General features: G+C 28.5%; 1 protein-coding gene across 1 annotated transcript in view; it reads right to left on the reverse strand.

Annotated features, from left to right (window-relative positions):
- Smg5 (Smg5 nonsense mediated mRNA decay factor) overlaps positions 1–27,347 on the reverse strand; it is a 59,032-nt gene that overhangs the window by 16,692 nt on the left and 14,993 nt on the right. Inside the window, exons 2-8 of the mRNA XM_067266388.1 lie at positions 23,383–23,481; positions 18,005–18,128; positions 13,241–13,403; positions 12,056–12,157; positions 9,692–9,860; positions 9,502–9,612; positions 9,352–9,426 (exon numbers count right to left, since the gene is read on the reverse strand). Of these exons, the coding sequence (XP_067122489.1) occupies positions 9,352–9,426; positions 9,502–9,612; positions 9,692–9,860; positions 12,056–12,157; positions 13,241–13,403; positions 18,005–18,128; positions 23,383–23,481 (843 nt within the window). The remainder of the gene's footprint in view (positions 1–9,351; positions 9,427–9,501; positions 9,613–9,691; positions 9,861–12,055; positions 12,158–13,240; positions 13,404–18,004; positions 18,129–23,382; positions 23,482–27,347) is intronic.

A 27,347-nucleotide genomic window follows, 5' to 3' on the forward strand; every position in this document is an offset into this window, starting at 1 on the left:
CAGTTTATACACCTTTCTGTTAACAGCAAGAAGTGCTGACAAGTGTTCTCTTTTTTGATTCTTCACTGACCTCATTAATGACATATAGCTATGTCTAACTTTCTTAGAGTGTATCTTCCTTGCAGATAGAACATCTGAAAACTTAACCAACTTTCTGTTAATTGCCTAGTCTCCTGAACTTTCTCTGAACAACAATTTCTTAAACGACCAGACATGAATTTTAAAGTTACAAGAATTATTGTAATTATACTTGTACCCATCGAGAATGTCTCACTCCATAACCAGTTTTATCATGTCAAAAAACGCACATGTCCTTCAAACCATCATCCTTCAACCAATGAACCTTCCCAGTTAGTTAGTTAGTTAGTTCTAGTTTTTTGGCACAAGAGCCAAACAGGCTATGCTGCGCCATGACAAATGGTAAAATTAAACAAAGCTAAATATATATATCACAAGGCGTCAATACAACACAAAAACACAAACAAACAGAACAACACAAATATAAATATATAATAAATAAATAAATAAATAAATAAATAAATAAATTAGTTAACTTAAATCTCTCTATTAATATTTATAACTTTCAAAAAGTTCAGTATCTTATCAAGATTTGGCCTCTGGCCCAAAATCTCTCTCAAAGTTGCATTTCCAAAATGCTGTCTGCGACTCTGGTCAAAAGCAACACAGTTGCAAAGTATATGTTTAACACTTAAAGTACAAATGCAATACTGGCATACTGGCTGGTCATCACCCTTCAAAAGGTATTGATGAGTAAGCCGAGTATGTCCAATTCTCAGACGAGTAAGAACGACTTCAGATCTCCTATCATACTGTTTCTTGTGTGTCCAATTTTCTATTATAGGTTTGATCTCGTAAAGTTTATTGTGGACTTGTTCGTTCCACACATTTTGCCATCTCTCTGCTAGTCGTTTTTTAACAACCAGCTTCAAGTCACCTCCTTCAATAAGCATTGTATGCTGAGAAGAACTTGCTGACTTTGCAGCTGCATCAGCTGCTTCATTCCCTTTTATACCTACATGGCCTGGGACCCAACAAAATTTTACAAAAATATTACTTGCAATAAGATGGCAAAACAGTTTGCGAATTTTAATCACTATAGAGTGAGAACTAGGTTCATGTGAGATCAAAGCCTGAAGTGCACTAACTGAGTCAGTGTAAATAACACAGCAACGATGACCTTTCCTAATTACATATTTTAAGGCTAGGTAAATAGCCTGCACCTCTGCAGTAAAGATGGAAGAATTTGATGCAATTTGTTCTGCCACGATCTCATCCTGGCAGACAAAGGCTGAGCCAACGTAATCAACCGATTTCGATCCATCTGTATAAATAGGAATTAAATTCCTGTCGTGATGTTGAATTTCTGCAAAGTGCTGCCTATAGATGTAGTCCGGGGTGGATTCCTTAGGAAACTGCTTTAAGCTAATGTCAACATTAATCACAGAAGTTGACCAAGGTGATATATTATCGACCTCGGCCTGTGAAATGTTGCTTGTGTCCAGGTCAATCGTGCTGCTTACATTCTCCATTCTAATGTCAAATGTAGGAACACAACTTGGGCGGGCTGTAAATAATCTTTTCAGCTGAGTATCTGATACTCTACAATAAACTGAAGGTTTAGCCAAAGATTTCTGTTTAATGTAATAGAACAGAGACAACTGCTCTCGCCTGAGAGATAGTGGGGGCTCATAAGCATCTACGTATAAACTTTGGACAGGAGAAGTTCGAAACGCACCAGTGCACAAACGCAATGCTTGATGGTGGATTGGATCCAGCATCCGAAGAGTAGATTCTCGCGCAGAGCCATACACAATACATCCATAATCAAGCTTAGAGCGAACAAGAGCTCTATATATTCTGAGCATCGAACATTTGTCTGCTCCCCAGAATGAGCAGCATAATACCTTTAAAAGGTTCAGAGATTTTAAACATCTACTCTTCAAATTGCGCAAGTATGAACCTTCCCACATGTCCACTTTCCTAACCTTTGCTTGTGATGTTCAGTTATGGCCTCTTCGAGTTAAAATTTAAAGTGAACTCTTTCGGTTTTTGATACTGACTATGATGAGAAGTCACACGACCTCATACTTACAGTCCAGATCCAACATTCTCAGACTTTCAATCGTTGCCAAATTAAAAGAAGGGTTGACACATTTCATTAGATGCTGAAGGTCAACATTTTTATGGGAATAGATGGAGAAAAACCAGAAAGATTTTTCATGCACAAAACACAAAAATGGATCAAATGTTCAAAATAAATGTGTCATGCCACAGTGATTAATTGAAAATGTTGGATGTGAAAGCAGGCCTTAAATGTAAATTAAACACTTAAATTATTATACAATGGTATAATTGAATATAACTGCTAATACTGCATTCTAATAAACAGTGCACTGTCTGCAACTTTTTCAGCTTGCAATTGCACTGTTGATTAGATGGCAAGTACTCTTTTCATTCTTTGGGAATTGGGTGCAACTATTTGAGGGTAACTATTAACAAATAAATTTGGTAATTTTTTACTTTATTATTATTCAAACACAACATTTAACATGCTTACACCTTATTTCATCATAAGGTAAGAGTGACAATGCTGACTAAAATGTGCAATTTTTCAGTTTACAATAAGCCTTATCTACTTCCAATAGACAATGCACTTACTAGTAGAGGAGGCATTTTTCATCTTGCACAGTTTATTTCAATAAATATAGTAATGGTATTCCTTGTAGAACATTGTACAGTCGAACCTCGCTTAATGAGCATAATTCATTCCAGAGTCGTACTTGTAGTGCGAAACTCGTTAAGCGAAACAATTTTTACCATAGAAATTAATGTAAAATATGATAATGCATTCCATGCTGAAAAAATACTTAAATGTTTTATGTATAATGTTTATTCAAAGAAATTTATACAATAAACATTGTTAAAAAGCATGAATCATCATCATCTTTTCTTCTAGAACAAAATGAACCAACCTAGAATGAGAATTCAATTTGCAGATGACAAAACAAAGAAAAAAAAACCAGAGATAATATGTTTGATAAACACTCCAGATATGCCAAATCCTTGGGCTACGTAAAAGCTATAATTAAATAATAGAAATCAATTAATTTGACTAGAGGTAGGCAGTTATGCTTCCATTTCGTATTAAATTTAATAATTATAAATAGTTAATTTTTAATTCAGACATTTCTAAAATTTAATAAGAGATGGCAGCATAACTGCCTACCTCCAGTCAAATGAATTAATTTCTATTATTTAATTAAAGCCTTTACATAGCCTAAGAATTTGGCATATCATTTGGGGTGTTTATTATATAACAGGCTTTGGTTGTTGATGTTTATTAGTAATGTGTGTGAACACAAGTTTGGAAAAATATGTGATCACAAGTGACACTAAAATGCTAGCAGAACGAGTGCTAAACACAGACTGATGAAGCATGCACACAATTCAGGACTTCCCCTCTCCTTGTCACTCGTCGTTATGCGAAACATCACTCATTAAGCGAGGCAAATTTTTACAATTTGTTTTGCTCGTTATGTGAAATACTCATTGTGCGAGGTGCTCGTTAAGTGAGGTTCCCCTGTAGTTATGTTCTGAAAAAGTGCCATTATGCAAATCTGTGCTACACGAAACAAAGGACGAATGCAAAACATGGGGTTAAATTCCAAAAGTTAGCAAAAGTATACTAGTCATTTTTGTTACTAAGAGAAATATGCTTATTAATTAAAGCAGTTGATAATTTATTTCCAATCAATAATTAACTAACAATCACAGTTATAATTACTGTATTATGTGTTAATATTAATTTTAGTTAAACACAGGTGCTTTCTTTTTATAAAGTATTGCCATCTTATAAGCATTTTTGCTGATATTGATTAGAAATATCAGCAATGTCTTCAATTTTTTATTTTTAGCATAAAAATTTTGGTTAAAGTTTACCTAGGGAACCCCAACAGCCGCACTTCCAGAATCTCAATAGCATTTGCGATTAGAATGCGAATTTTTAATTTTCATGGGCCCCAGGACGCATGTTCTAATCTAACCTAACCTAACCTATTCTAATAAATTACCAAATTATTGGTAATTTATTATGGAATAGAATTGGTTAGGTTAGGTTAGAAGATGTTCCCTGATTCCAGCAAACAGAAGAAACGAATAATTTGGTAATTTATTAGAATAGGTTAGGTTAGGTTAGAACGTGCGTCCTCGGGTCCACAAAAATTAAAAAATTCGCATTTCTAATTGCAAATGCTATCGAGATTCCAGAAGTGCGGCCGTTGGGGTTCCCTAGGTAAACTTTAACCAAAATTTTTTATGTACAACAAAATAAATTTATGTTACTAATTGAAAATTTGTTATAGTGTGTTGCATTTGTTCAATACAGGACAAAGTGATTTTTCCCCCCAGAATTTGTGTTTGAGAATACTGAATTGTTCAAGTTAGGAACAGTTTAAGTACTGAGACACTGCTGCATTTCATTAGTCACATTTATGAATGATTTTACTTACCTAATAACTTTTAAATAAACTTTAGTAAATACAAGATTAATTTATAAAAATAAAACAGAGTCAGTCTTAAAGACTAAAATCTGAAAGCAACAACAATACCTGATTGATAGGAAAGCGAGGACAAGGGAGAAAAAATTGCACCATCAGTTTTCATTAAAGTAAACCCAATGAAAGGCACAAAACAAATTGAAAATTTCAATACAGTGGTACCTCGTACAACGTACTTAATCCGTTCCAGGTGCACGTCCGTTAAGTGAAATGTCCGTTATACAAAACGCATTTTCCCCTAGAAATACATGTTAAAACATCTAATTCGTTCCGCAGCATAAAATAATCGTACTGTATCATAAAAAAAATGAACAAGTGCGTTCTTTTATTGCTCCGCGTAACTCTGCACGAGCAACATCCGTTTAAAAATTCCTGCAGAATGCATTCCTACATTCTGGTGGGAGTGCGCGCCATCGAATGGCAAAAACTGCCGCTTGTAGCAGTAGTTTACGGTGGAAAGCAACATGGCGTCCTCCATGGCTCAGATAGTTTTGTTTCCGGGTCCATTATGTGGTTTTATGAATGAGAATTTAGAAATTGTGAAAGCGCGAGTTAGCGCACGCAGTGATGTAAGCGTCTTTACAAATTTTTTTTCAAGGCTATTTTGAATGCTCTTTCAACAAATAATTTATTTTATGGTTAAATTTTACAATTGGGACCCTTCTTTTGCCTTTAGAAGTTCATATTTTAGAATTATAGATTCCTCCATCACGATACTATCGATACTGCGGGCGCCGCCATCTTTCTTTCTTTCACCATCGTTTCTAAATGCCTACAAACAGCAGCGCACTCCCGTAGTAGCGGAGACGCAGAGCGACCGCTATTAAAGAACGCACCCATGGAGCAGTCACCAATTATGCCGAAAAGTCCGTTGTTCGCAGCGTCCGTTATTCGAGGCACCACTGTATTCTAAAATCTATGGGCAAATTTGAGAGAGCATGCATGCTTACTTGAATAAATAAAATATCAAATAAAGGAGTTTGCACTTAAAAGTTACGAAATTTTGTATGGAGAATTTCCCAAATTCTCAAACCAAGTTGTACTCGGGGTTCCCTAATTTTCGAACCATGTTAGAGAAAAACTGCCTTATACGAGAGATACCTGTACATACCTTTCTCAGAAAATTTATTTATTTACATTTGACTAGAAATAACAATAATAATAAAGATCTAAGCAGTTAATTAATTAAAGTTACAAGCCAAAAACTTAGAAATTCAAATTACAATATAAATAATCACATTTAAAATATATTTTTAAGGATGTATAAACAAATGTAATGAATTTTGAATTTTCTTAAAATCCAGTAAGATACAACTAAATATTTTAGTCAAAAGATACATCGGTACTTGTAAATTTTTAAATATTAAATTTCCTTCTTTTGATGAATACATTGTCCCATAAAAAATTATTTATTTACATTTCATAGTACACAAGTTAATATTTAGAATAAGAAGATTAACATAGAGAAAAATTTTGTTTCTGAGCTATTATGTAAACAAACAAAATAAACAGAGAAAGAAAAGATAAATATTTATTCTTTACGTAGCAGATCAATGAGAATTTTATAGACATTTCTTTAATATAATGTATTTATTTAAGATTTTTTATGCTGTATTGATTTCCACATATCAAATTAATTAAGAAATTTATTACTTAATTGAAATAAGAAATCTAAATACAAAAAATTTTAGGATAATTATTATTATACAGAAATTAGAAAAAAAATTATCATCTGGATTAAAAATTGATCATTAGCTCTTGTGGATTAAAATTGTTTTTTTTTTTATTTTAAATATCAAAATCATTTAAGTAAAAGTTTAATTAAAATTTAATGCAAGTGATAGACACTGTTATATGACTGCAATATTTTTTGAAGATTTAGGAATTTCCTCAGCATCAAATAATAGTTTTTGTACCTAAGTAAATTGCCTTACAAACTAATATTATTTTGTTTATTCATCAGCATTTAATTATATTTAACTCAATGTTACAAACACGAAAATCATTATCTAAAACAAAGTTACAAAATATAATAAAATATGTAAATTTTTTACAAATGAATGTGATACCTAACAATTAAACAAACATTCAGAAAGAAAATAGTGTCACAGAAATTACTAGATATGAAATGAATAAGTATATAACAATATAAATGCATAAAAAAATAAATTTATGGATATTCTTCCTTAAAATTTAAAGAAAGAATAAATTAATCTGCATTAAAAATGGTCTACTAGAAACTTTGCTAAAATTAAAGTTGAATTTATCAATAATTGTCTTAATCAGCCATTCAAGATAACTTTATTTAATTGCATTAATTCATAATATTGGACACATACATTATTGAATGCAACAGAATATATTAATAATATACATAATTGTGTATAGAGTAGGGTTTCTCAAATGAGATCCCGGGATCCTGGTTGTTTTTTTAACCCAGGAAATCCTGCAAATTTCTTAAAAGTTTACATTTTTCTTATTTTATGTTAAGGCTGTGGAAATTTTGTCAATAGAAAGTATAATTAACTCATAAACTCAGAATACATTTGTATTTATTAATTTTAAACCTACTTATTAGTTTTTTTTAATTTTTCCTTGTTATGGCATGTCACAAATGGTCAATAACACAGATCTGCAAAAAAAAAATTTTTTTTTCCAGCTGCATGGGATATTTTTGCTGAATTATATGTTTATATGTTTTAAAGATCAGAGATTCTAAAAATAACTTCTGTAACATTCCATCACGTATAGATTATTTGCAAATTTTTGATAAAACTCTTATTTATTACAATGAACTAAATATATTATATTTTCTTACAACTAATCAAAAAATTGTTTCTGATATTTATACACAATTTTAGGTCTACTCTTTTTTCTTATAAAACCTTTTCTACTCTATGATGCTTCTCTGAACTCGTTTCCGATTTTCTTCTCTGGTTTCTCGATTGAGCATCCAACAGTAGTCAGCTAACATATTGACATCTCATTTTCCGTGGCAACGTCTCTCAATATCACAAACATCCTGGTGAAATCTTTCACCTTGTTCTTCACTGTAGGCCCCCAAGTTTTTGGAAAATAGTCAATATGGAAGTGTAAGAAATGAACTTTTAAGCTCATCTTGCATCCTTGAGCTTCATACGCTGCCAGAATGCATCGTACAATGGTTTTGTAGTCAGGGTCCTTAGTATACCCCAAAAACTTATGCACTATATTCTTGAAAGAGTCCCATGCTTCTTTCTCCTTTTCTCCTATTGCTTCCAAAAAGAGGGGATCGGATAAAAGGTTTATGTTGGGGCCAGTGAAAACTCTTTTAACTTGGCTTCAGACAGTAAAAATTATTTACAATAAGGAGTGAATTAACTTTTTCAAAATTAAACAACAATGTATTTAGTTTTTTTTTTTGGTTTTCAAAAATTTCAAAATATAAAGTATTTAGAAGAAATGTTCTATGTTTTTAAAAGCAAAAATACCTTGAATAAATTTTACCTAAATAGAAAAACTAACAAAGCACAGAAGAGAATCACACAAAACATAACTTGTCCTTACATTTTCTGCTAAATTTTACAATAATTCATATTAGGTTGCAATATTTATAAAGAAGTTTTTATTTAGCAAGTTCTTGATTTTTTCAAAAATTTACTTAGCCTTATAGTAATTTCAGTTCTCCCTTTTAATGTAAAAAATGCATTGGTTAAAATCTTTTTCTAATGCTTAAAACATAGTTTAAAAACAATTTTAAAAAAATCATTTATCTACAAACATTTTCTTATTTGGCTGTCTTATTTCAAAACAATTAACCAATGCTTTTGTGTGCTGATTTCGTTGACTAATTTCCTACATAAAATTTTATAACAGCCACTACACACATTCATTTAATGTGTAGATGCATGGTAAGTTATATGTAAACATGTTTACTTATATACAGTAATTGTAACAAGTCTGCATTGCCAAAAAATTTTTTTTAATGAATAAAAGTGATTACTATTTATGGTACTATTATAACAACAAAACAAACTGCTGAAGTTCAGGTTACTAAAGGTAGATTAATTAGAAATTAGAAACATTTCTAACTTTAATTAGAAACATTTCTAACTTTAATTTAAGCCATCATCAGCTAACAAAATAAACAGAATAGAATTGTTTTTCTATTCTGTTAGCTGATACAGATACAAAGAACAGTTACTCATAGATTCAACCATTCTGTGACATTAGAACACAACACAGATACCAGCAATAAATGGCATGATCTCAATCAAGATCAGAAATGTTTCTAATTAAATATCTTTAGTAACCTTTAGCAGTTAGCTTGTTTTGTTATTATGACCAATCAAATTTCAGCATTTTAAAGTCATTTGTTTTTAAATTTTAGATTTTGAAAATGTAATGAACACACCTGTGATTTGATTACTTAGAGTTATTGGCCAATCAAGTTTAAGAGTTTGTCTATTGGCCTTTCAGACATTATATGGCTTTTGTATATTGTTTTGATATTCATATCTAATACATTAAACTAACTATAAAAACATTATGGGTAATTCAAACTTGCATACATCAAAAGATGAAATGAAATAGCTTTAATGCACCTCTACATCTACAAAAATTATAGTTAATTTTGGAATTATTTTATTAACAAATGTTAGTTTATCAACTTTATTCAGTAATCATGTGAAGTTATTGTTCATGCTCTATAGAAAATGTACAAATTATTATTAAAAAAATGAATAAATAATAATATGGAAGTTTTGTTAACTAAATATTTAGCAATTATACTTACTCATCATTGTGGAATAAAAAGAACTGCTCACACAATACCAAAAACGTACATAAAAATCGTTTCACTTTAAAAGAACTGAAAGATATGTATATTTAATAAATTACTTTACATAAAATAATAAAAATTAACCTTTTCTTTATAAAATATTACCTTTCATTATTTTGATCTTTAGTAATAATTTCTTTGTACATTTGATTATTTTTGTCAAAAACACGTTGCAGATTTCCTTCGGCACCGTCAAACGAATGAGTGCAAAGTATACTGGATTCAAAATTTCAAATCAACAACTATTTTATGTAGAAAAACAAATAAACAAAAAAAAAAAAAAAATTCTTCTTACCACCGCATATAATGATACGTAGCATCTAATCCACAGTTGGCCATTCCAGCAAGCGTGCCTAACTGATTATGTGGCATTCCCAGGGTCGGATCAAAACAAAGAGCTTGATAATAGTATCGTTTTGCAGTATGAACGCTGTTATTTTGTCCCATGTCAGACATATAACGAGCTGTATAAAGATATAGGTCACAAATATTAAAAATAATTTCTTTTATTTAAAAATGAGTGCATAATTGAATTGGTTAATGTTACCCTTGGTGGCAAGATGGCGGCCGGGGAAATTTTTCCCTACATTCTAGACTGAGACGGGGAAATTTTTTTTCCCTGCGTTCGACGTAGCGGCCACGTTTCCTGTAACCTCGAAACGGAGACGCACGATTTTGCGTTTGTGACGTGAGAGGGAGCTCTTTGGAAATGTTGTGATGAAATGTGTTGGTGCCGAGATCATCAAATTATGCAAATTTCGTTTTCAGGGAGTTTAGAAGACAGTGGTGTGTTGCATGTTCGGTGTTGGCATCGAAATTTTTTTTTTTACAATATCTGTTCTTTCCAAATTGCTAAAAAGCTAATTTATATTTTTTACGAGTAAAAACAAAAAGAAATTGCGTTCTTTTTGTTGAAATTTCGTGCACGTCATGGGCAACATTGATTTGAGTTCGAAGGAATTCTGGGCCAAATGTACTACCAGGAAGTTTTATAAAATGATGGAAACAGATTATTCGGAATTGGGATTGAACCCGGCAATTGATAATGCATTCAAATTTGCGGTCAAATTAGGTATACAGCAGATAGAGTCGCAGTGTTCTATGTGTGATAAGACATGCAAATTATATTACAGAAGCGAAAGAAATGAATGTCTTCTTAGATGCAGTTCGTGTGCAGTTAAATATTCAGTGTACGAAGGAACTTTTAAAAGCAAATGTAATCGTCTGTCCTGGGGATGTATTTTGTCATTCATATGGGACTACCTATGTCTAGAATGTGGTACGACGATTTCGGCTTTAGCATCCGGGATATCTCGAAAAGCTAGTGTAGAACCCGAGACAGTTGTGTCTGTACCCGTTCAAAACGGCGATAATAAGAAGAAGAATTCAAAGAAATCAAAGAAGGGTCGGGATAAGAAAACGTCAACCACCGCGAGTAAAAAACGAAGAAATAAGAAGTCATCGACAGTAGCAGCCGACGCAAAACAAAGGGGGGGGAAAAAGATCTATAATAAACGAAGATCAAAGTTCGAAAGTCAGGAGGAAATGTAAAAAAGGGAAATGACAGACAATCAACGTAAGTAAAAAAATGTTTTTTTTCTATTAAAATAGGGTTTACATTAGCTTATTATAGTATAGGAGTTCCTAGGTCGCGTTATTACGAAACAGTGCGCAACACGCAGTCTCCATAGAAGACGAAGATGGCAACCGGAAATGCGACTGCCACGTCGAACGCAGGGAAAAAAATTTTCCCCGTAGCAGTCTAGAATGTAGGGAAAATTTCCCCCGCCGCCGTCTAGAATGTAGGGAAAAATCCCTATGGTCGCCATCTTGCCACCAAGGGTAACATTAACCATTGAATTTTATAATATAAAACTACAATCAAGCTGATAAATAAAAATAATATAGAAATTAATGTATATATCCTTTATTACTTATTTTGTACTTATATCAGAAATGATAATAAATCTAACTTAAATTTAAAAAAAAATCCAGAACATATTGTATTAAAAAAATTTAGATTAGATCAAAGGCAAATGTAGCTCAATTTATGAATAATACATATAATGAAAAGGTTTTAATACAGAATGATTCTTGTTAATTATATGAATTAATTTTTGTCACTTCATGAGCACTTTCATTAAGACCATTCGAAAAAGTTCATAAAAGTCATTATGCCAGGAAGTCATTAACATTGTAAAAACATTAATAAAAATATGAAATTTATATAATTCTTAAGCTGAATATAAAACCCAAATTTGAAGCTATAATTTAGTCATGCTTCATTTAATATCTAAGTCAGTTTTCAATGATGATGGTGATATATAATAATAATGTTTATATTTTCTGGAATATAAATTAGCCAAACAATCACTTTAACTTTCAATTTTAACCTATTTATTTTTAATTATAATAATGAATGAGGTTAGTAAAACCCTTTTTGTATACCCTATTTCAGAATTGTAATAATAATAATATATAATTTTCATAATTACAGTTAACTTTTAAAAATAATTTGCAGGCAAATAAAAGTGAAAATTGAAGTGCAAAATATTATGACAGTGTAGATACACGTATTTTTAAATTTTATTAACATGTAATGAAGACAATTATGTTATGAAAATAATGTTAAAAATTCCTCTATAACTATTATTAATACCTAAATCGCCAAGGTAGACAAGGAATCGGTGACAAGCGTGATGTACCCATTCATTTATGTTTTCTTCTAGTTCTGTTGATTGCTGATATTTTTTCCAACGATCTACAAATAAAAATTAACACATTTCATTCATAAGCTTTACTATTCTTAAAATTATTCATGAGTCAAGTTTTATGTAAGAAGTTAATTTCACATGCAATTTAATTATGTACAGCAGATACTTATGTAATATCATGCTATCTGTTTATCTTATAATAATAAGAATGAAAAATATATATCATTTAAAGCTGTAAATATGTTTCATTAGAATCATATGATGAGCCCACAACACTTATTTAAATTACACATTACAATTCAATTTTATGAATTCTTAATGTTAAAACCTGTTCTCTAATAACAGTCTGTTATATTCTTTCTGTATAATTAAACAAAAGCAATCAAATAACCAATATGAAACTATCAATTACAGGAATAAAAATTTTGATTTTGAGAAAAAAAATGAGCTGTAAAAGCAAGTAAATAAATTAATAAGGAATTTAAAACAATGCTGTTATTATCTACACATGTATATAAAAAAATATCTAAACGATAATACATATAATTTAAATAATTACAAAAAATAAAATAATTTAAATATATTTAAATTATCATTTCTAAAATATTTTTGTTGTTTTTATCATCTTGATCTTAAAGAACTTAAATTATTCTTGTTGTATTGAAGACTGAAAGGAGAAATTTGAGAATTTTGTTATTTTTTAATACAGGACAATCAAATAAAAATCTCTCAAGAAGAATAGACTTGATGACACCACAAAAAATTTTAAACGTTCCTCCTCAAGTTCCTAATAAATAAATGTTCAATATTTCAGTTTTTCTAACAATTAGTGATAGGGCAGTAACAACCACAACTGGCTTATAATGATATTGGTTCTACTTCTAGCAAGTAAACCTTTCATTTGGTTACTCGATAAAACTAAACTAAAAAAGTTAAATTTGATGACTTCAAATATAATAAAAAGGATTACTTTGTAATGAAAAACCATATGTTGATTTGTAACTTCTCGCATTTAATTCTCATGTGAAATCTAACAAGTTTGAAAATCGTGAAAATATATTTGATATATGAAACACATCATATTTGCTTAAGAAAACCATTAACTTTTTTGTCTTTTCTGGAAAACATACCTTTTTTAATTCCCTGTTGATGCCATATGAATGGTATTTCAATTTTACCTTCTAAATTTAAATGAAATTCTGTTTGCAATCGCAACAAAAGATGATGATAATTTCCAATACCAGATAATAAATGAATCTGTAAACTATAATCTGCATCGGGTCCTTGGGTTTTCTGTAACAGACAAAAGTAAATACATATTTAATGAAAACAATAAAATGAATAAAAATTAACGTTAATAATAATGGAAAAAAAAATATATATATATATATTTAAAAATAAATTATAAATCAAAATATTAGCAAACAATAACCTAATTCATTTAATTTGTAGAGATTTATTAAGTTTTAATAATTCTACTCCATTTAATAAATTGAATTTAAACAAATTTCCTTTCTAAAAATGCTTAATTTCAAAATTAAAATAATTTAAGCATAAACAGTTGAATAGGCACAAAGAATTTGTTTTAAATGCAAACTTATGCACTTTTAATGTACATTAAGAGGAGTTTCAAATATGTTTGTATTATATATTAATCTTATCTTAAATAACTCTGAATTAATTAATTACACTATAAGATAGATTTTTTTTTAAAATATAAGAATAAAATAATTTTTAAAGAAAGAAAATTGCTTTCTAAAGATAAATCATACATAATCAGAAAATTTTTAATGAATTTTGTCTAACTATATACTCTTTTCTAATTATATGTAATATCTATTACATACTCTCTTCATTTTTATTTTTTTAAAGCCAGCAACAAAAGTGTATAAATCTTCAATATGAATTATTACAATATTCAATTTTGTAAACTAAGATTTTGCAATCAGAAATTTTATTTTAGTGATCAGATAAGTTAAATGCAGAATTTGTACATTTTTACCCAGTAATGTATATGTTGACTATGTGTGCTAATGTTGAGGACTTACGACATAATGATTTACCTCAAATGCACCTTTGTTGCAAGCTCGTGACTTAACTATTTAGCAATGGTACCTTGTCTTGTTTTTGCATTGCTTGCAGTTATATTTATATACTAAAAAGTTCTAACTCTGGCTTTTATCCAATTAACATTTCAATTAGTACAATCATTCGATTTGTAAGAAATGATTTAATTTATATTTGTAGAGCGATACAATTCACTTCCAATAAATTCAATTTATATTCATTATTCATAAATTTGAGACATATACATATTATAAGTAGTTCAAACAGATCTGTTAAGGATGGCATCACAAGTATTTAAATTAATGATAATGTAACTTGTAAAAGTAGTTATCTTATAAAAAAATTAAAATAAATATGAATAACTTTTATATACTTTTAAAAAGAAATTATATGGTTTTAGGAAGGAAAAAGCTTGTACAGAAAAATCAACTCCACTGTCTCCATGGTACAAGAATATATTAAGATTCTAAATTATTTTTGTGAATGTAATTGTTTATATCTAAGTATATTTCTGTGCTGGACTTTTATCGTTCTATAGTTTTTATAAGATAGTGAAACTAGACCGAAATTTTCAAAAACAATTTTACAAGGTTTAAGATAGAGAAAAGCTTGTAAAGAAAAATCTACTCTGCTATTGTGTTCTTGTATGAGAGAACACATTAAGATAACTAAATAATTTTCGTGTTTGTCTTCAAATTATGTACATCTTCAAACTATTTTCTATAATTGCCATAAATAGAAAACTAATTTTTATAGATTTAGTTAACTATTTTTTTAAATGAAAGACTGTCTTACTTTTTTATGTTCAACAATCTTTCCTTTCTATGGAATGTGTTATAAATACATTTCTATTAATATGGAGTTATGAAATTTCAGTTAATTTATCCAAAAATTTATGTTATATATTTAAATATATATAAAGGAATTACAGAGTTCTGACAGACTATGCATTCTATACAGTTCATTAATATACAATACCAACATTTAAATACAGTAGAGCATTGATTATCCGACCCGTGATTAACCGACTTATCGGTTAACCGATTGCGTTCTAGTCGGCAAATTCAAATGTCCGCCAGTGATGTGGCGCTACAATATTTGGTTATGTCTTGGCTACTTTAATAATATTTTTGTTAAATTTTTGCATGTTTTAGCTTGCAGCACTGGCTCGATCATGAAAGGGAGGTTAGTATTTAAACCAGGCCTAATACACTATACTAATAATGTATTTTTTCATACTTTTTGGTTATCTGACCAACACTAGTCCCCAATTAAGTCGGATAATCGATGCTCTACTGTATTTCAGTTTCTGTTAAGATTTTTACAATCTTTATATTTGATTATTTTTATTAGAGAAAATTTTTTACTTATCTATATATATAATCAAGACGAGTTGATAATGATGATAATGATAATAGTGATAATAATAATAATAATCAGCGCAGAGCCCAAACAGTTGAGTTGAAAGTTGAAATTTGGTACACAGTTAGGGTACGTCACAAGAATGCACACTAAGAAAAGACTTTTTGAAATTCCTCCCCACGGGGAGAGGGACAGGATTAAGTCTTAACACTTCAATCAACGATGGAAGTGTTACGTAACAACGGAAGTGTTAAGAGAAAGCGACGTGCAAGACGCAGATTTTTTTCGTTTTTGCGTGAAATCGAACATATTTTTAGACCTATCTAAAAATTCTGTAATTAGTCTGGAAACAGGGAGGACCCAATTCTTGCATTCTGTGAAAACGAGTAAGGTAATAATCTTAATATTCGCTAAAACGGTTAGGAGTTGAAAGTTTAAATTTGGTACACAGTTAGGGTACCAGATTTAAGTACCAAAGTGTTAAGTAACAATGATAGTGTTAAGTAACAATGGAGAACGAGAGAAAGCAACGTGCAAGATTTATGGGCGCTTGAAAAAAAATGAAAAAAGAAAAAGAGTAATATGTGCAAATTCGACCTTTCTTTAGAAAAACTTAGTTTGTTGATGAAATTACTCTTTTTTTGTGACTATAATGTAATAATCTTAATCTTTGCTATCGTTACTTTTGCCCAAGCAATGCTGGGCCTACCTGCTAGTAGTTTATAAATGTATATATTGTTAGGTGAATTTAATTTTGAATAGAAATATGATTACATATTTTATTAAATACATTCAAATTTTTTTTCAACTGATCAAATCTTCATTCAAGATCTGTATTGGCAGCAATACAAATGCCACCAATATATTTTTATGTATAATTCAGAACATCTCATCAATGAATATTTATATAGTCATTCTACAGAATGTTACATAAAACTTGATATAAGAACTGGCTCTGATTAACAACTTAGTTTATTACATAAAATTATGATATACATATAATAAATATAAGCCTTCTATACCGACTTAGAAGAAATTTGTTTATAATAATTTTAGCAATCATTTTTCTATGTATTTATTATATTTTAAATAAATAGAAATATTTCTAATGTGTTCTTGCCTTAAGCCTTTACTCTATATTTACTATGAAATATTATTGTATTCTCATGTAAAAACACGTGAACAGATAATGAAAATCTTCTTTACTCACCATGTCCAATCACCAGGCTTTCCGCCAGCTCTATTTTACAAAGAATTATTGTATTCTGTTTTTATGAAGCAACATTTATAGTAAAAGTGAAAGAAAATAGCTCCTGACTGATATATATCATAGTAGATTTGTTATTTTCTGTGTAATTATGATTTTGATTATTTTATATTCTGCTGAGATTTAATTTATAAAATTTCTTCATCACTATCAACTTGTTAATGTAAACACGGTGACAAATATGAAAGTTTATTATGACTTGTTTATCATTAAACAAGATCCTTTCATATTTAAGTTGAAAGTAATTCTCTTATAATGGCAATAATCTCTTCTAAAAATATTTTTGGATAACAGATTAATTTATATTCTTTTTTTCCTGCTACTTTACTCTTAAAATCTAAACAGAAAAGATAATCTCTTCTATTCTAAGCTCCTATCTATTTTCTTCACTCCAGTTTTTAAAATATAAAATTTTGTTTGGTGAGCTGCAAATATTGTAAATGCTAATATGTAACAAGATTTTATTAAAAAAATATATATATATATATTATTACATAGAATAATTTTTATAGAAAACAACACTACAGGATTAGAAATTTTTGTCAATTACATCAGAATTCAGGCATTTTATTAAACACTAATTAAACAAATTAGAATTTTTTCTATACTTCCAAGTAAAAGTATCAGTGCTTCCATCACTTTTCTTCTTATATGATTGAAATATTTTGATTACAAAAATAGCTCAGAAGAATAAGATAAAGAAAATCTACATTAACAAATTTGTATAATTAATTCCTATATCAGAAGGTATACTACTATTTTTATAAAATTTTTAAACTAACATATTTTGTTGAATATAAAGTTTTATGAACTTTTATAACGTTTTATATAAAATTCTGTAAGTAAGAATTATTAAAAGTTATTTAGACTAATTAAAAATTATTTTTGGCCAGTTCTTTAATGAAAGATATAAAGGTAGAGGCCTGAAATTTATACTTAAACACATTATTGATGATGAAGTTTGATCCCGTTAAAGAAGTTTACTTAAAATGACTTTATATATTGTCTGTTCATTATTATAGAATTTTTATGGTTTTGTCAAAAACACAATATTTAAAATAAACAATGATTGAGTAAGTCAAATTCTGTTATAATACTAAAACTGAAGTATTGATCATAAAAGTAAGAATATAGAAGTCAAATACTAACTTTGATAATAAATTTCTATAACATAAAAATTACAAAAATAATATTTTACCTTTTTTTGTTGTTTAAAACTTTGGATGAAATCGTAATAAACTTTTCTCCACATCAGTTCTTCTGCTTTGCGTCCATATTCCGCAGGATCAGTAAACATGAGACGTTCGCAATAATCTTTGAGCCTGATGTAAAAAGTCAAAATTAGCCTTTTTAATATCAAAATACTGTAATTATTATCAATTTTCTGTATATAGATTACTAATATATCTAATAAACTATATAGATTCATTATAGATTACTAATAATTCATTATCTGATCCTAGTTGTAAATTAATGCATCAAAGTCAAGTATATTGTAAATATTGCAAGAATACTTGCAAGAAATTTTACAGAAAGTGAGATTATTTAAAGAAATTTTTCTTCAGTCAGCATATTTTTGTGCATTCTACCTATAACAAATTTGGAGGAAATGCAAGTAAGTGGTAATGGTTGAATGATTTAAATATCTTATATTACCACAATATAATGAAATTCATCTTTGCAACTCCCTACTTTTATTTATAAAAATTTCTAATCACAATTGTATGAAACATTGCCATTTAAGAACCTTTTCAGCAAGATACTCTATAAACAAACTTTGAATTTTATAAAATTAAGGTTCAATTCATATGTAGTTTGAGGGAATCTTTTTTCAGAAACCAATTAGATCATAATAGTATGAATTTGCTTTATAGACTAAAGTTTAGAGACATGAGCACATGTTTATTTACTTATGAACACACACAAATAAATAATTCATTAACAACAAAATACAAATGGTAAATATAGTTAAAACTAATTTGAGCACAGTCTAAGAATTGCATTTTTAGACTTTGCTCAATGTAGCACATGGCTCAAAGATAAATTCAATTAAATGTTTAATGATAGCCATCAACTGTTATATAAAGTGACTCTCTGATTTGGCAAGAATGCCGAACATTATGTTTTTAATACTCAACTTATACTCAGCTTTGTTATACACATTTTACATCCAGCTTTATTTCGAATTAAATTTTTAATTTCATAAAAATTTGACTAACTTGTCATGAAAATAAAAATAGAAATAAATCAATCATACTAAATCTGTTAGTTTCCTGTATTTTTAGATATGTAATTAATATGAAAAAAAAAAATATTTACTAGTTGCCAATAGTCTACATGATTTCACAATTAATTTAACTATAGATACAGTTAGTAATATAATAATTTAAGCTTAATTTAAAATTCTCTCATGATTGCTTAAGAATATAAAGTGATAGGTGTTAAAAATTTCTGTTAAATAGTGCAGTTGTTGGTATTTATTATTGAACGAAATATAATTTAAGCACATATATTAATTATTTGTTTTGTTAGATTAATAACAAAACATAATATTAAGATTATAAAACTGTAGTATCTGATATATTATTATAATAAATGCAGTTTATAATTGTATATGAAGATTTTATCTATTAAAATAATGAATAAATAACATGGTTTTTAACTTTGATTAATAATACAATGAAATATTGATTGACTGACATTGGATTATCAATATACTTGTTTAACTTTCTAATTACTATGTTACAATAATTCATTTATGCTGCATTAATTGCATAGATTTGTTTTTATTTCAAAAAACTCTATTACTGTGTTAATAATTTGTAATCTTTCAATAGACAGAAGTGTAATAATACGTATAATGTCTAAAAGCAAACTAATATACGCTACAAATTTTTTTTATTAAAATTGAATTATGCTATAAAAATTCAATTAAATAAATAAAAGATTTTTTCAACTATAACATGCATGCACTGTTATGTATTTTCATCATGAGTATTTGAGATCTTCAAATTTATTGCATAAGATATAAATATCTATATGTAATTTAAAAGCATTTCCCAAAAGAAAAATAATTTGTGAAATTTTAATTGCATATCAAAGATAGCCAGTAGTTTTTAAAATCTAAAAATTTAAGGCACAATTATAATCTAAATTTAAAATTTCTATCAATTCATTATGCACATGAAGAAAATAACAAATTTTACTTTGAGAAATAAAGTTCTTCATTTAATGGGATGAAACTTTCATTCTGAATCAGAGCATATTGTATTATAAAATAGATTTAGCCACTTGTTAATTTTAGTGCATGGCATACAAAGCCACACTACCAATATATTTAGAAAAATGACAATGACTAACTACTTTCAATATATAACTAAGAAAAATTAAACATCAAGTAAATTAATTTGAGTACAAAAAAAAGAAAGGTAAAGTGATAAAGACTGAGGTGTTTCTGCTAAATTATAGGTCAAGGCAGTACATAATTCTTTCTTGAAAGATTTCATTTCAAAATTTAAATCTTTTCTGCAACAAGTTTGAGAGAGATTAATATTGTAATCATGAAAAATGTAAATTCTAATAAATTTATATAATTTTTCATCTTGAATTGTTATTTATAAGTAATAAATACAGGTATACCTCACCTTATGTCAGTAATTGGTTCCAGGAGAGGCGACGTAAGTTGAACTTACTTGTCTCCGAATTTACTTGTCACTAGACTAAACCACAAATTACTATTCCCACTTCTGTATTATATTTATAAATGCATTTTTAATAATATATGATTAATAAGAATCTATTTTAAACTTACAAACAAATAAATTTTAGTTTTTAATATAGTACAGAAAAAAAGTAATCTAAATTTATGAATACATGTACTGTACAATGTACAGCACATGTTTACAATTTGGTGATGTTTACAGTACATTGCAGACTCTTTATTTGTGAATGTGGTTTCTCTAAGACATTATAAAATAAAATGATTTTGTAAGGTTAAATAACAAATACAGTTATTAAAATTATTTTGCGATAGTAGAAAATAAACTAATTTATGTTAAATTTACCAATATCGAGTGGTGCTGACAATGATGCCAAATGGTAGATATTGAAACTACCGTGGAAAACGCCAATAATGAGCAATTAAAGACCGCTAAATAAGACGACAACACAGAAACACAGATGTTTTCATGTTTTTTTCCTCTAGGATTTATGAAAATTATATTAATGTTTACTGTAAATGTACATATTTTAATATGATTTTATGTGCTTTTAACGCTTTTCTAGTGATATTACGACTTCAATATTTGTGGTGGACCAATGTAAAGTCAAATAAAATGACAAACTTGATTTTTATTTTTCCATATACTTTTTTTGACAAATGACGTATAATCAAGAACGACGTAACTTGAGGTATACCTGTATTGTAAAAGTTTGGGGAAATTATCAAATTTCTCACATCATCATTAAATTATTCTGTAAATTGATTAATTATTCAAAAGTTTTTTCATTGTTATCATTATACCTAATACACTGTCTTGGAGGATTTGATGACAAATATTTTCTCGTTCACATAAAATCCATGGCTAATAATATCAAAACATTTAAAGAGAGGCACATTACAATTAAAAAAGTCCTCAATTTTAAAACAACAGGTAGAAAAAAACTGAGTTAAGCGTGATCTTATCCAATATATATCCAAATTCTTTTATACCAAATTTAAAAATTTTCCAAAAGACAAAGTGGTAGTAGAGAAGTGTTTAAGAGATATTCAATTTTTATATATAAATATTAGTTATGTTCTTAATTTTATTTTGAAGAATGCTTCATAAAAACACACAAATCTGAGAGAAAATGTATTTCTAGTAAAATAATTTATAAATTAAATAGAACTTTTATATCTGATTTAAAAATTATATAAGTGAACTTTTCTTTTCTGCATATATCAACAAATTGTTTAATATAAATTCTTCAGTTAATGCCTATGCAGACAATATGAAGTTGTTAAAACATGACCCCACTGCTCTCCAATCTGATCTATACCTCTTATCCTCTTCCTTTAGAAAAGTTAACCTTAGAAAAATCTGTAATAATGTTTTCTTCTTTATGCAGAAATTCACTACATACTCCTTTTTATAAATAGTCATGTATTGCAATAGGTCAACACATACGACAATCTTGAAATTATTTTTGATGTTAAATTAACTTTTAAAAGCCATATAGACAAAATAGTAAATCATTGGCTATCCATCTAGGGATATTATGGCATTTTTGTAAAACCATATCCTCTAAATCTGTTTTACAGTCCATATTTTTTGCAAATTTTTCAATCCTCTTAGACCATTGCCTTCCGATTTGGTCCATAAGACTTTGCTTGCAAAAATATTGAAAGAACTTGATAAAGTTTATCTACTTTTAAATAAGCATAGTACATAGTCTTACTCTAGCAGCATTTGAGTTATTGGTTTGCAGTAGGTTACCTACCACAAACCAATAACCCAAATGTTGCTAGAGCAAGACTAGGATTTCAGGATTTCTTTGAGAGAATTAAATATTTTGATCATATTCTCTTTTTTAAATATTATAAGTCTAATTCCACAACATTGGGTATATCTAAGAATCCCCGAAAGAAACACCCATAACACTACATATATTCATACTCCTCAATTTCATTTGTCATTGTCACACAGATCATATTTTTTTTATTATCAAATAGCAGATAATACAGGCCTGATGGAATGTCTACCTCGTGAAAAATTTCGTTATAAGCAGGCAAGTCAACATTATTCATATAACTTTGAAATTTATATTTATTTTTACTTTTTTATATTTTTATTTATTTTTTCTGCTATATATGTATTTTATGTATTGAGTTATAACATTTTTTTTTTCTTTTGTATTTTTAATCTTCTTTTGGGCTTGTTATGTACTGGGGTGGAAATCAAATGCTTGACAACATTTCCAAAATTCAATGTAAAATAAATAAATAATAGCTAAATCAAACATAATAATTTTACAGTAGTCAACAGTAAATTAAGATTCACAGCAATGAGAGTTACAAATGCCCAACTGGTGGTCAGCTTGTACATAAGAACAAGTTGTTATAGGTCTTGTAATTTTAAAAATTTGAATTAAATACAATGGTTTGCAATAAATGCATGCCCTACTTTGTGATAACTGTAAATATTTCATGACTATCACAGTTTGTCGACTCAAGTTCAGCTTGTCTCTGATCACCATGTTGTTATTGCTGCGTTGTGTTTAAGAAGTTTTAGTGTATTCGGAAGTGGTATGTAAGTATTTTCTATGCAAGAAAGTTAGAAGATAAACATTTAACTAACTGATGATTAATACCAACCATGTACTCATGCTGTGCCTTATTTACAAAATTGAATTAAAGACAGATTTAATAATGAAACACGTTCAAACTCAGAGACTGTCTGTATTCAATAAAACTGTGATGAAACAATAATTACAGTAACATCAGTTTTATTAAATATTTATTTAATAATTATAAAATTGTAAGTTATTTTATATAATTGAGTGTACATACAACAAATATTTTCAATTTCTGTTTACCTTATTCTTATAGTTGTTATATCAGAATTCAGCAAATCTTCTAGGGAGGAAACATTTTGCATGTGGTCTTCGAGGCGTCGAGCCGCTTCCACAGCACTTCTACAGAACAAAAAGTACATTTTAATAAGTTCCTTTTATAAATATTGGGTTGTTCGGAAAGTTCGTAGCGATTTTTAAGAGAAATAAAAGAAATTGTTTTAATACTAAAAATATACTTTTATTCCATTATGTATGCGCCATTGTTTTTAATGACGTGTTGCCATCTATGGGGCAGCTTCATGATACCCTCTTCGTAGAACTTTCCAGTTTTTTCCGCGAAAAACTGATCCACGTGGTTTTTGCAAGCTTCCAAAGTATCAAAGTTTTTATCATGAAGGGAATTTTGTAGAGAACGGAACAAATGGTAGTCCGACGGGGCAAGGTCGGGTGAGTAAGGGGGGTGGGGTAAAACATCCCAGCCTAGTTCCAATAATTTTTGGCGTGTTCGTAAAGACGTGTGAGGTCTGGCATTATCTTGGTGAAACACAATGCCTTTTCTATTGGCCAGTTCCGGACGTTTTTCTTTAATTGCCATGTTCAGCTTATCCAATTGGGAACAATACTTATCAGAATCAATTGTTTGATTCTGTGGAAGCAGCTCATAGTACAGGATTCCTTTCCAATCCCACCAGACAGTGAGCATGACCTTCTTTGGATGAAGACCGGCCTTTGGAGTTTTTAATGGTGATTCATTTTTCTTACCCCACGATCGTTTTCGGCTGATGTTGTTATAAATGATCCACTTTTCATCACCTGTCACTAAACGCTTCAGAAAAGGGTCATTTTCATTTCGTCTTTCAAGAGAATCACAAATGGAGATGCGATCCAGTAAGTTTTTTTCCGTTAAGTCGTGAGGTATCCAAATGTCATAACGATTCACGTATCCGAGCTTCTTTAGATGTTGAAATACAGTACTGTTTGATGACTTCACTATGTCTGCAATCTCTCGAGTTGTGTAATGAGGGTTTTCATCCAATAATGCTTTGATTTGGTCCTCTTCAATAACAGGAGGTCTTCCTGAGCGAGGAGCATCTTCAAGGCTGAAATTACCCGTTTTAAATTTTGCAAACCACTTTCGAACAGTTGATTCTGATACAGCACTCCCACCATAAACATCACATATCTTTTTTGCTGTTTGTACAGCATTTTTGCGTTTACGAAAAAAGAAAAGAAACAAGTGTCGATAATGCACGTTGTTCGCATCCATTTTTGCAATGAGCCAAATTAAACGCTATTTGAATAATCTTAACGGTTTTTTTGTAACGGACGCGTCTCAAGGTCATTTATCGTAATATTCATTGGTTTGTACAATTCTAATCATTTTTGCGTCAATCGGTGTCTCAACTGTCGGCTATCAAAAATCGCTACGAACTTTCCGAACAGCCCAATATATGCAATGGCAAACATCTTTTAATGCTTTAACTACCAATTACAAGCTATAGAATGATTTATTTTTAAACACACAATTTGAAGTTAAAAATAAGTTAATTGTTTATATTTAAAAATAAAATTTAATTACTATCAAACATAGATTAATACAATTTAAGATATAATTAGGAAATAACAAGGAAATTGCAAAATAAATCAAAAGAAATTTAGCAAAATTTTAAGGAAAGAGAGGAAAAGATTAAAAGATTGTGTAAAAACAAATATTTCATGTTAATTAAATAAAAATACATTTTGGAATATAGAAAAAAAAATGTAAGAGAACTTATTTTCATATACTACATCAAACTTATGTAACTACTAAACATCTGTATATAATGAGACAGCAACTTTTTTTTTTTATCATCATAAAGCAATTTACATATGAGATAAATCAAAAATTCTCAGCAATCTGCAACCTTTCATCAGCTTTCAAATACTTTTAATGATATAAAACAGCTCAATAACAGTTTGTAAAATGTTAAAATGTTCAAGTTTTGATAACAAATTATTTAATGCATTAAAACAGAGTTAAAAAAGTTTCACAACATTTTTATAATAAATAAAAATATAAAATTAGTTCACTAAGAAATTATTCTTGCCTACAAATAAAATTTAGTTCTATAAACTTTTATATTTATGAAAAATTATTTCTTATATCATACATTTTGCTAACAAACAATGAATGGCAAATTCTAATGTATCAAAATAGTAAAATATTCAAAGCAGCGGCTAAACAACTTTACAAATTAGTTAATGAGCATCAAGTAGTTTATTTAAATAGTGTTTTTTAAATGTTATTGGCCTAACTAAAGTTCTGAAATGATCCTAATTAAAACAGTAAATATTTAACAATTTATAATGTAGAAGATATATTGTAAGATAAAAAATTGATTATTTAACATATTTTACAATTCAAAAAGGTTAATCAATAAAAAAAAAATAATAATAATAATAAATACTGGCTTTTGGTGTTAAAAACTGTTTAATAAAGAAAATATGTACACAAGTACTTTTGACAGTGCATTAGAGTCAAAGTTTTTTGTTTGATGATGATGATAATTTGTACTTACCCATTGAAAGTACTTACGTACATATTTTCTTTTTCAGAGTTTTTAATGGAAAAAGACAGTTCTATTTTTTATATTATTTATGTAATTTGACATCAATTTTTGGTAACCCAAAAAGGTTTTGAAACAATTGTTAACGTGTCATCTAAAAGTAACTACCAAAACTGTCGCTATAATAAACACAATTGTAACTTATACACAAAAGTAACTTTAATTTTAGAAGTTGGCATAAATACCAATTTAAACAGAATAATTAGAAACAATCTGCTGTAAATACATTGATAGAGAGCTTTTCAAAGAATTTGTGGTGTAACAAATTTGAAAATTCAAATTAGTCACACTTCATGTAAAAATTCACTAAGTTAAACTACTATATCTTTAGATACACTTTAATATAAATACTATAATTTTACAACATCTAAACAAATTAGCCTAGTTTCTTCTAATTACTTGACACTCTGCCTAACCTCCATGCATTGTAGCAAAGATTCGATCAATTAAATTATTAATAAGCTCAGACACACATTCTAACTGTAAATAAAATAATTTTTACAAACAATTGCTATATCTGATAACAGTTTTGCACTAATATTTATATAGTATCGTCAACAATAACATTAAACCTATCCATCCTAAGTGCAACAACATATAGTTCCATTAGCGCCGATTGCATTCAAAATTAATATACATTCTTTAGTCTGTTCGTCCAACACACTTTCATTCTACAATAAATTTATAAAAGCCATTAAACTTTCTTCAAATTAATGATCCTCTCTTATAATTTCATTCTTAAGTTAAAAAAAAGCCTTCCTCCCTTCTGTAAATTATTTACATGCATCTGAAAAACTTTCTATTTAAAATTTAATGACCACATAAAAAACATGGTAAAAAAACAGGAATTTTACTTATCTAAAAGTAAGATAAGAGATAAAATTTGATAAGAGACCATTAAAAAATTAATTTTATATTCAATTTTTTTTACCGCAAAAACCATCATTAATGTCTCCGGATTTTAATAATGAAGTTATAATTATAATCTACAGGCATTAACAACATAATAAACCATATATTTACTCAAGATAATGTAAGAGTAATGACCTTACAGTATAAAATAAATAAATTGCATTACAGTAATTACTTTGAGACATTTACTCAAAACTAATCATTTGTGCAAGATTCTAGTACTAAATTAACGTATTTAAATCATCTGTTTAAATGTGTCTCATTAGGTTTAAACAAATGAAATAATCTATTCAAAGTAGAAATTCTTTATATTCTTTTTTTAAAACCACTTCCTCCTGCCATACTTTCAAAATAAGAATAATTCTATAAATAAATAACACTAACATACTAAAAATATACGCAAGTCAAGAAAAGAGATTTAAAATAGGATCTTTCTCTCTCTCTCCATCTCTAACACAACTTGTCATC

The sequence above is a fragment of the Centruroides vittatus genome, unplaced genomic scaffold (genome assembly GCF_030686945.1).
Source record: "Centruroides vittatus isolate TY-2023 unplaced genomic scaffold, ASM3068694v2 contig_273, whole genome shotgun sequence".
Classification (NCBI taxonomy): domain Eukaryota; kingdom Metazoa; phylum Arthropoda; class Arachnida; order Scorpiones; family Buthidae; genus Centruroides; species Centruroides vittatus.